At 40.3% G+C, this 11,236-nt stretch overlaps 1 protein-coding gene across 3 annotated transcripts; it reads left to right on the plus strand.

Moving 5' to 3' along the window:
• Window positions 1-688: 688 nt before the first annotated feature.
• srsf7a (serine and arginine rich splicing factor 7a) lies at window positions 689-10,209 on the plus strand. Of its 3 annotated transcripts, XR_004633826.1 has the most exons (9): window positions 691-957; window positions 3,181-3,417; window positions 3,659-3,850; window positions 3,990-4,082; window positions 4,399-4,440; window positions 6,671-6,715; window positions 7,148-7,276; window positions 8,211-8,754; window positions 9,425-10,209. XR_004633826.1 is itself a non-coding variant. In XM_034701043.1 (8 exons), exons 2-8 carry the CDS (start codon window positions 3,191-3,193, stop codon window positions 7,683-7,685), a joined length of 879 nt encoding a protein of 292 aa, XP_034556934.1. In that variant the 5' UTR covers window positions 689-957; window positions 3,181-3,190; the 3' UTR covers window positions 7,686-8,013. The 3 variants fall into 3 exon arrangements, 2 of the variants coding, with proteins under 2 accessions (XP_034556934.1, XP_034556935.1); XM_034701043.1 differs by lacking the exons at window positions 8,211-8,754; window positions 9,425-10,209 and adding an exon at window positions 7,535-8,013 and having other exon boundaries at window positions 689-957; XM_034701044.1 differs by lacking the exon at window positions 8,211-8,754 and having other exon boundaries at window positions 696-957.
• The last annotated feature ends 1,027 nt before the right edge of the window (window positions 10,210-11,236 follow it).

Below are 11,236 nucleotides of genomic sequence, written 5' to 3' on the forward strand. Positions count from 1 at the left end.
TCCCACCCCTCTCTAGAGCTAAAATTAAATAAAATCACACAATAAAAGCGTTCCTGTAAAAGTGTGTCTTGAGATAACGATGTGCTTTTTCATCTGAAACTTGAGAAAATTAGATATGTAATGAAGGGCTCTGAAAGAAAGTTTCATCAGGTTTGGAAGCCTTTTTTAAATTTCTTTAACAAACCGTCAACAAGGGTACAAGAATGAATCCTTATATTCATGTTCTGGTGGACTCCTACACTGATGGTCTGTATATACTGTACATGTCTGTGTTTTACAGACATTTTTCTTTTTGTGACAGTGGGATAAGGGGTGTTTGGTTCTGGGGGGGGCTGGGGGATTTTATTTCCCTCTTTTTGTTGATGTATATTGTTGTATGTTATTCAAATCTCAATAAAAATATTAAACACTAAAAGTGTGTCTTGAGTAATGACAGAAAACTCGGGACCAACTCTGCAAGTCTGATCTAATCTGGCAGGCTGTTTCAGAGAGTAGGAGCCCTGACTGAAAACGCCCTGTCCCCTGTGGTTCTCAGTCGGGTCCTTGGAACATTAAAACTGTATCAACCACTGAGGAAACCTGGTTTCATATTTCAAAAAATTAAAAAGTGAAGGTGTAGTTCCCTAAACCAACCCTAGGTGGCGGTAATGCCCCGTAAATGCTCGTGACCGCCCTGCATACACAAAACGAAGAAGAGGAGAAGAAGCAGCGTCGCACTGCGCAGGAGCGGATGTAAAGCGGATCGCTGCTCGCATCGCTCGTGAGGTCGGAAATCGTCGCTGGTGTTCGACCCGGTCAACCTCCCCTAAAGTCATGTGGAAGACTGGTCCAGGTCCATGAAAGAGTCTGATCGGGACTTTAATCTGAAGGAGTACTCTGCTGTAAATTAGAGGTTAATCCAGGAGACTGAAGGGGACGGTTAGTTTCCCGCCCTGCTCGGAGCTGAAATCATCGAAGGTAAGGCGAGCTAGCGCGTGCTACCTACCGCCATTGTTTATGAGCAGGCGCAGAGAGAGGCCTCCCTGAATGACCTGTTTATAACCACTAAAACTCATAAAATCAAACATTTATTTAATACTTTTATTTAATTATTAAATACACAGCAGCATTCATTCATTGAATAGCTTCATGGTGAGGTAGTGTTTGTAAATAGTGGAGCTGAATGAATGATAACCTGAAGGTAACGGTGTGCTGCGTTCAGGGACCTGTTTATAGTCGGTCCTCAATATGGCTTCTTAACTATAACCTTTAAAGTTACACACAAATATCACACCATGGATAAGTTGAGGGTGTGGGTTTAATTTATCTTCAGGGGAATTATTGATACTGATAAAGATAGCCCGCCAGCCATGCCCCCATTGATCTAACAGGATACAGATCCACAGTAGGTCAATGGATAAGACATTAAATGTTTTCCAGCTTTTATTTACACCAGAACTTTCACCAATTTCAGAGTTTAATGAGTCTAACAAGTCCAAAATTTTTGCAAGAATTTTCCATATTAATAGATTTTTTTTAGGTAATCAGAATCTCATAGCATCCTGAATGTGGGTGTGCAACTATTAGGGATGCACCGACCCTACTTTATAGGTCCTGATACCGATATCGATACCTGGGCTTTGGTATCTGCCGATACCGATACCAGCAGATCCGATCCTGGAATTAATTTAACAATCTCCATTCCTTAATGTGAGGATAGAATCATGTTTTGGCAACTTCAGGCTTTTCTGACTTTGTAAACCAAAATAAATGAACATTTTTAAACTGACAGTATCATTATTCAAGATATTATAAATGTGTACCAGAGTTAATCTTCACAACCAACAGATATTAGAATTCAACTGTAAACCTCAGCAGTGGATAAGAGGAATTAAATATTCTGTATTAAAAAACTGCTTCAAATGAGAAAATAGAAACATGTCAATGTAGTGTTTCCATAGTGTTCCCCATAGAAGTACAGTGTACCTGTGGCTGAGATTAAAATCCTTGAATACATTATTACTCTACCCAGCTTTGCCCTTACTGTTTCCCTTCTCCTAGTCTGATATTGTGGCAATATTAATCAGCAGCACATTTTATAAAGACGCTGATGACGTAGGAGACGCACATGGCTGTTGTAAACACAGATAAGCCCAGAACTGAGATGAATACATCTGCCCCTTGTCACCGATATCCGATACCAGGATCGGATCGGTGCATCCCTAGCAACTATGGAGCTTTTATTGTTGCAGAAGTATTTATAAATGTGTCTTATGATCCACAAATGCATACACACATCTACTAATATGTAAACATATTCACAAATGTGTAAATGAATCCACACACCTGTACACAGATACAGTTGTGCACATAAGTTTACAAACCCTGGCAGAATTTGTGAGTTTTTTTGGGCCATTTTTCAGAGAATATGAATGAACAAACAACTGTGTTTACTCTTTTTATATCATAAAGACAGAAACTACCCAAGAAATCATACATTCTGCCAGGGTATGTAAACTTATGAGCACAACTGTATTTAATGTATAAGTTGCATTTGATTAGTTCACACACTTGTGAATCTTTGTACACATTTACAAATACTTTTGCTACAATAGCTCCACATGCAACATATTATTATTTCTACATGTGAATAATCTGCACATTATGATCTTGAATATTAAATAAATCATGCATGCAAATAATAAAAACAATTGGCCCAAAGTTCCTCATGTCTAATTATTATGTCTGCTTGAAAATTAATTCACCACTTAATATTTTTATTAGGCAAGTTTATTTATGCAGCTAATTTTGGCAGCAAGGCAATTCTCAGTGCTTCACATAAAATATTAAAAAATCAACACATTGATAGATAGCTTTTAGAAATGATTAAAGAATACATTTCAAAGTCATTAAAAGAAGTCAATTAAGCACAAAGGGAAGGCTTGAATTAAATCTTTAAAGTTAAAATAATTTGATAAACAGGTTTAATCAGGATTTAAAAGGACTAAGGGTTTCAGCAGACCGGGCATTTTCTGGGAGTTACTTCCAGATATTCAGAGCGTGAAAACTGAACACTGCTTCTCCGTGTTTGGGACAGGAAGCAGACCTCTCCCTAGCGACCCAAGCGGTCTGTATGTCAAACAGAAACTTGATATGCATTACATTAATGGACGACATGTGTGTCCCCTATTTTCCCAACAGGCACGGACAGATGTCGTCCCACTATTCATCATCCCGGGGCTCATCCCGAGCCACAGACTGTAAAGTCTACGTTGGGGACTTAGGCAACGGTGCAGCTAAGGGGGAGCTGGAGAGAGCGTTCAGTTATTATGGCCCGCTGAGAAGCGTCTGGGTGGCGAGGAACCCGCCTGGCTTCGCTTTTGTGGAGTTTGAGGATCCCAGAGATGCAGAAGATGCTGTGAAGGGAATGGATGGGAAGTAAGTAACAACGGGACTTGTCATGAAGAGTTTGGTGTGTGTGTAGGATTCAGATCTTCAGTTAGAGGAGATCGGCCCCTGTGCTGTCAAGAACTCAACATCTGCAGCATGTTTAGTGGTTAAAGGCTGAGTGTGTTGCTCTGACAGATATGACAACAGAAACAAAAACATAAAGGGAAACAATGACTTTTCTTTTGTTCTTGTAGCCATCGTGATTCTAAAAATGTCTCTTCCCTCCCAGACTCCTTTGTGGTTCCCGTGTTCGTGTGGAGATGTCAACAGGCCTCTCCAGAAAGGGCCGTGGACGCCCAAGCCGACGCCAGTTTGATCCCCAAGACCGGTGTTACCAGTGTGGAGATCGGGGCCACTACGCCTATGACTGCTACCGCTTCAGCAAGAGAGGAGGAGGAGGAGGAGGCCGCCGGGGCAGCAGGTTAGATCACTTAGATTAACATGAAGTCACATCTCTTCCAGTTTCAGTGCACAATCAGGAAGCTGATCTTAAGTCTTATTCAGACGCCATCATGCAAAAAGAAAAGAGACATAAGGGGGTCTTTTCTTCTCTGTTCCAGATCTCGCTCTCGTTCAAGATCTCGCTCCAGATCCAGGTCCCGTGGACGCCGCTATCACTCTCGCTCTCGCTCACGCAGCCGCAGCTACAGCCGGTATGTTATCATCAAAACTCAGATAGATCTCCTGACAAAGTAACAGGATTTTCTTGTTCTGGATGACATTTCAATGTAAAGATTCCTCACAGACTAAAAGAGGGACCCTGTGGTTTATGGCTCAACAATGTAGGTGATAAAAGTCATTTTAAAATGCAGAGGAACTTAATTCATGATCTGTCCCTCCAGCTTGTGTTGGTGTTGTTTGCAGACTTTTATCAAACCAGATTGAAGCTTTTTAGTAGTTGTTCACATGATCCATGCCACTGTCCGGTCTTGTTCTCATGTTTTTCTGATTGTTTTCGTTCTTTTAAAGGAGCCGCCGTCGATCCCCGTCCTACTCCAGGCGCAGGAGCCGGTAAGAATGCAGCTTGTTTAATTGTAATCTTGTGCTTCTTGTAAAGGTGATGTACACTACCAGTCAAAGTTTGGACACACCTTCTCATTCAATGGTTTTTATTTATTTTAATTATTTTCAACACTGTTGATTAATACTGAAGACATCAAAACTATGAAATAATCTGGATTACAACAGTCGTCAAATAGGACTATCCATTGTGTACTAACCCTACCTCTGAACAACACAACTGATGGTCTCAAACACATTAAGAAGGCGAGTCATTCTACAAATGAACTCTTGACAAGGCTCATGTTCATTAGAAACCATTCCAGGAGACCACTTCATTATTAGAACTAGGGATGTACATTTTAAGTATTTATTGCGATCGATTTTTGGAAATGTTAACGATCAATTATCGATTCATTAATTAAAAAAAACATTATTATTCTTACGTGAAAACCAATGACAAATACGTTGTTTTCCCCTTAAATTGTATTTTCTACAGCAACAAAATGCATATCACTGACGGTATTGAATACGGGTACATGTTTGACACGCAGAATATCAACGATCAGGCTCATTTAAAATATTCTCAGCGGACATAATCTTATAAAGTGAAGTCTGAGACTACAAACAGAACAGTACTTCAGACTGAGTGTCCAGTTTTCTGTCTACTCGTTCTTATTGAGAAAAATAAACATGTGTATTCAATCAGGAGTCAGCCGGGAGCGCAACCGGGTCACTATCAGTCCAGCTGTAGAAAAGCTCAGACCGCTCTGATGTTGCTGGTCTGCAAACATAGCGTACCTGAATTTCCCACCTGTCTGTTGCCCTCGTATCCAAAGGTGGGAAATATCCTGTTTAAAGTTGTGAACCTTCGTGTCCGTGTCGTTGTTGGCAGCAGTTTTGTATTGATCCTCTTTTAAAAAGCGCACGTGCAGACCTGATGCACAGCCGCAGCCCCCAGCTGAGCATATCCGCTGTGCGCAACACCTTTAACAGCTGATTCACATCGAAACATGCTTTAAACTTAAAACACCTCCCTGACAGATGAGTGTAATATGAGACCACGTGATGTTTGTTCCACGTGACCAAAAATTGCGTGTTTCGAGTAATTTCAATTAATCGATTAATTGTGGTCATCCCTAATCATAACCTTTATTTAACCAGGAAATGCTCATTTCACTCTTTACACTCTTTTCCAAGAGAGTCCTGGTCAAGTTAGGCAGCAGCACAGTTAAAGAGTTACAATTTTACAATAGACATAAATACAAATAGCAGACGCACACAACAGCTACACAACAGTTACCTCCAGAAAAACAGCCTGAGTCACATTTAAACATCTACAGACAGATGCTTCAGCCTCCAGGTCGTTTAAGGACAGCTTAAAAGCACTCAAAGATATCATGTCAGACAGTTTTAGATCATTTTGTAAAGCATTCAAGGTCAAGGCAGCAGAAAACCTGAAGGCCCTTTCCCAGGTTCAGTCCTGATCCTCGGAACAGATCGTAATAAAAGATCCTGAGATTGAAGATTATGACTTCCTGAGTTCTTTTGTGCAATATATCCGAGGAGGTAAGAAGGAAGTAGTCCTAGGATGCATTTATAAATAAGAAGATGCTAATGTTTTTTCCTGCGTGATGACAGGGAGGACCATCCTACTCTCTAGTACAGCACACAGTGATGAGTCATCGTTTTAAAATTGGTGATAAACCTCAAAGCTCCATGATATACAGTATCAAGTATGTGCAAGCTTTGAGCAGAGGCGTGCATATATAAAACATCACCGTATTCTAGCGCAGACAGAAAAGTAGCAGGATCTGATCCACTTCACGAAGCAGACTGAGAGAATACCAAGAGTGTGCAAAGCTGTCATGAAGGAAAAAGGGGGCTACTTTACAGAATGTAAAATATTAAACATATTCTGCTTTGTTTAACACTTTTTTAAAAATTAAATAATTCCATATATGTTCTTTCATAGTGTTGATGTCTTTGGTATTAATCTACAGTGTTTACAATAATTACAATAAATACAAACCCTTGAATGAGAAGGTGTAAACTTTTGACTGGTAGTGTATGTAAGAGATATAGCTGTGGTCGTGTTAATCCAGTTCTGCAGAGAACAGCTCGTGTTGTTTGTCACCTTGTTGAGGGTGTGCATTATTTTCTGCCTCATTTACACCCATCAGTGTCTACAGCAGTCCTTTAATAGCTGTAATTAAACTCAACCTCTTTCCTGTCACATCAGGTCTGGCTCCCAAGCACGTTCTAAATCCAGGACTCCAGCGAGAAGGTATGTTGTAAAATGATAATGACTGCTTGTGTCAGACACACACGGTGGATATGACATGAGTGTAGAGTGATACAGACGATGTACAATTTTTACAAGTAATAAATGTTGTCTGCCAGTTTTAAAGCTCTTCTCTGTAAATCACATTTTTTGATGGTGACGAGTGGCTACAGCTAGAAGTACGCTTCCTGTAAACACACTAGAGGAAAAACAGACTGAGAGCTTCTTGACTCGCCGGGCTCAACAGGCAGGATGGTATTCATGTTAAGATGTACGAGGTGTGCGGGTCCTTTGAGCCACTTCAATCTGCATGTTCCCATAATATCCTTCTCTGCTTCGCTTTGCAAAGATGTTTGTTGTCAGCCCAGCAGATGCAGAATTTCAGCTCCTTCACGATTGTAGCGCAGCATCTTAATGTGTTTTCTCTCTTTGAAGTCGCTCCAGATCGAGGTCTCGTTCTGGCTCTGCACCAAGAGGGCGCTCTGCACCCAGGGGGCGCTCTGCACCCAGAGGACGCTCTTTCTCACGCTCAAGGTCCCCATCAGCCAACCACAAGAGGAACAGGTAACTTAACTTTTGATGTCTCTTATTCTGTTAAAGAAAAGGTGAAGGCTGTCTAATATTTTTTTGTGCTTAGTTGTGGAAGTTGTCAGTGTTTTATGGCCAAGGCATTTTAGGAATATGTGACAGCTCAGAGCTCAGCAGGACAAAGTTTATAGAGATTTTAGAATCCACAGTTTAAAACACAGTTATCCTACCATCCTAGAGAGGGTCAGATATATACTTTTTTAATGCTAGCCAGAGTTAGATACTTCATTCTAGACAGGGAGACTTAAATAGACCCTCCATCCACCTGAGAGCGCCATCCTGCCACCATATGACCCACACGACGCTGAGATGGACAACAGAGACTCTTCCACCTGATCGACACAGAGAGATCTTCATCTGCTGCCATGCCGCCTGCCTCTGCTGACGTCCTCTAGTGGAGTGGGAGGGGTAGAAAGTGATTCCCCATGTCTGGTGTAAGAAAGTATGAGTAGAGGAGAGTTCAGACCTCTTTCTGCGCTCTCTCTTTCAACTTAAAGAAGCTCAGCGCTGTCGGCACGGTTTGATACCAGCGCCGCTCTTCATCAGCCGCACACTTTATCTTGAAAAGAGAGCGCATGAAAGACCGTCTCCACTCAGCTCATAGTCTGTTCAGACTTCAGAGCAGCTTTAACCTCTGAGGATTTGTGTCCTCTGTATCAGCACCACCCTATGTAACCCTGCTTTTAATAAATTAATTCATGCCTAAAGAGAAACATTTGATTGAATGATATTTGTTAAGTTAAAGTCAGGTGTAGAATTGTTAATGTTTTTTATTTTTCTTAATTTCTGAATTTGGCTAGCTCATGACAATTCTCCAGATGAATAATAAATCAGTCATAGCGACACCTTTGGTGTGACTTAAAGCATTTTTGCAGCACAGTTTTGTTTATTTTTCATATTTTCTTTAAAGCGTGTGGTGGGAGCTGAGCACTGCACTGACACCACAGCTGATCCCAGGCCCAGGGTCTGCCAGCTGGCGGTGTGTACGTCCTGCGGGAGGGTGACATAGCGCTGACCTGAGATCAGCCTTCGCCTGCATCTGGTGTTAGACAGCGAGAAAGAGGTCGACCTGCAGACAGAACCCTCCCCACAGTGAAAGGGTGACCGTCTGTTCAACCGACGCACACGCTCAGATGAGATCAGCCCGCGCACACATAGAGTTGTTCTACTAGAATCACCCAGACAGCCTTCAGATCTACCAGAGGGCTGACCACACAGATCAGAGTTCGACCACTACCTTTTTAAACCCAAAACCTACCTACCAGACCCGTTTCTACCTACCAGAGTTCTTCGGCCTCTGACTTAGCTTCTCTGAAAGTGAGAGAAAGAGCTGACGAGAGATCAGTCTTCAAGAGGCCACCAGCGCAGTGTCTCTCCAAGTTGTAGTCATCCGTCCTTCAGTCCTTTCATCCTTCGCTTCTCTGTACTTGTTGTTTCTGCCACTGTCTGCAAAGGTAACAAAAAATCAAACCCCCTGACAAGCTTATGTTCATGGTGACAGAATTATGTGCAGGTTTGATATAGTCTGGGAAACGGGTCTAAAGCTAAGGTTGAGCCTTTAAAGAAGCATGCTGAGAGAGCGAGTGTGTCTGCCTGAGAGAGTGGATGAGAGGTGAGCGCATGAATGAGAGGAGAGGAGGCTTTGTCAGATCAGATTTTATTCTTGTGCAATACATGTTACAACATCATTACCATTTCAAGCATCTTTACCATTACATACTTATATTTATATCAATGCTCATGTTACAATAAAGAATATTTAGAGTTTTGAAATGAGCCGGCCCCTCCTGGGTCTCGGTACAGAACAGTTTCCACCTGGTTGAGTTTCTGTCCACCTTTTGTATTTGTAATTATTAAAGATGAAGTTAAAATCTCTGACATGAAACCATGCACACTATCTGTTGCACAGGAGGAAACTGTCTTGAATTGAACATTTATTTGAAATGGTGTTTTTGGTGTTTTTACCCAGGACAGTTATTTCTCAGATTTAAAGATGTAGTGGGTGTTAAAGTTAAAAGAAGTCAGACGTATTTAAGATCACCTATTGAGTATTGTGGATGTCTGTTCTGATCATTCTTCCACCCTCCCCTTCAGCGAGCTAACTCTTCTTTATTTCTGTTTCAGTCGTTCCCGTTCGGCAACCCCAAACCGAGGCGCAACGCCAGCTGAAGACTGAGTGAAGACTCAAAAGTCCCATCTAATGTCCCTCCTCTTTATAGACCCTCACCCCTGCTCCATGTCTGCTTTTACAGCCTAACAGCAGCTTTTTTTGTACTTGTCTGTCTCGACCCAGCTTAAGTTGAGCACGTTTTTCTGAAGAAACAAAACCTCCCATGGACTGTGGTCTCAAACTGTTGAGGATTAAGTCAGTACGACAAGTAAAATAAGTTTCCATTTGATTGTTTTAAATGTTGCTGTTAAGATTATCTTTGATCTTGCATCCATGTTGAGGTAATTCTGAATGTTGCAGACAACTTTTAGCAGGTAGTTCATTTGGAAAAAACTGCCTGGTTCATGCAGGGTTCCTGAGGCTGAAGATTTCTGAACTCTTTCTCCTCTTTTGCAAAAGATTTTTTTATTTTATTTTTTGCCTCCCTATTTGAAGTCATGATTTCGTCATCATATAACGGCTCCAGGAAATGGCGGCTGGCCTGCATGCCTTTAAATATGGTGTCACATTCCTGCTGTTTGTTCTCTGCCCTTTTTACGGTCCTGATCAGCTTCCCTTTACGCTGAATGGATTCGCCCTGCATGGTAGTCCCAATTTGATTCTGTGAATTCTGATTTTAAAATGTAAACAGTGCTTCAGTTTGATTTCTGTAAGGGCTGCTTTAACAGTTTGTTGTGTCCCGGCTCATCTGAAGACAGTGGCAGTTTTATTTTTGAATTAAACCTCTTCATCATACCTCTGTGGGCTTGTCTATTTGGATTATTGGCTGCAAACTAGTTTGTTTTATCTTACTTCAACTGTTCAGAGTTCTGTATTAATAATTCTTGTAATATTACTGTGAAAGAAGGCTTTTATTTATTTGATCTTGCTCTGGAGCCACTTAATCAGCCGCTCAATATACAATGCAAAGAAAAAAAGTCACTAAAAATAAAGCAGGTTAAATTTTCTGACATTTATTTTATTAACCTTGTTGGAAAAAAACCTTGCGCACATTGTCGAAAAATGCTACACTAGCACAAATCTACAGTAGAGGCTATTATTTTGCAAGTTTAAACCCAATTTGTGAACTTCTACACTAAAGCTCTATGGAAGATCCTGCAAAAAGAGTTAGCATTATTGACTAATTTCCTCCAACATAATTATTTTAAATTATTGTACCTCTTCTTTTTTTTTTAATTATGATATTTTGTAATGGAGCCACTTAATCAGCCGCTCAATATACAATGCAAAGAAAGAAGTCACTGAAAATATAGTTAATGAAATGTTCTGACATTTATTTTATTAACCTTGTTTGAAAAAAAAAACTTGCACATATTGTTGAAAAATGCTACATTAGCACAAATCTACAGTAGAGGCTGTTATTTTGTGTTTTTTGTTTATGAGCAGATGTTATTGAGCACTATAGAAGTATTTTTTTATTTTATTTTATTTTTAGTTTTCATCTTATGTAAAGCGACTTTGACTATTAAGAAAAGTGCTATATAAATTAAATGAATTATTATTATTATTATTATTAAACCCAATGTGTGTTAGCATAATTGACAAATTTTCCCAATCAAACATTGCGCCTTCATGATTATTTTAAATTATTGTACTTCTTTTCATTTGATTTGTTGAGTTATTTTGTACTGGAGCCATTTAATCAGCCGCTCAATATACAATGCAAAGAAAAAAATCAAACTGGAATTATAGCGGGTTACATTTTCTGACATTTATTTTATTAACCTTGTTTGAAAAAAAACTGCACACATCAAGTCCAAAAATGA

Source organism: Notolabrus celidotus, chromosome 14 (genome assembly GCF_009762535.1).
Source record: "Notolabrus celidotus isolate fNotCel1 chromosome 14, fNotCel1.pri, whole genome shotgun sequence".
Lineage (NCBI taxonomy): Eukaryota > Metazoa > Chordata > Actinopteri > Labriformes > Labridae > Notolabrus > Notolabrus celidotus.

Coding starts and splice junctions, on each gene's coding strand:
- srsf7a (XM_034701043.1), top strand. CDS start 3,191: ATGTCGTCCCACTATTCATCATCCCGGGGCTCATCCCGAGCCACAGAC. Junction 6,716..7,147: donor TCCAGGACTCCAGCGAGAAG/GTATGTTGTAAA, acceptor CTCTCTTTGAAG/TCGCTCCAGATCGAGGTCTC. Junction 7,277..7,534: donor GCCAACCACAAGAGGAACAG/GTAACTTAACTT, acceptor ACTTCATTCTAG/ACAGGGAGACTTAAATAGAC.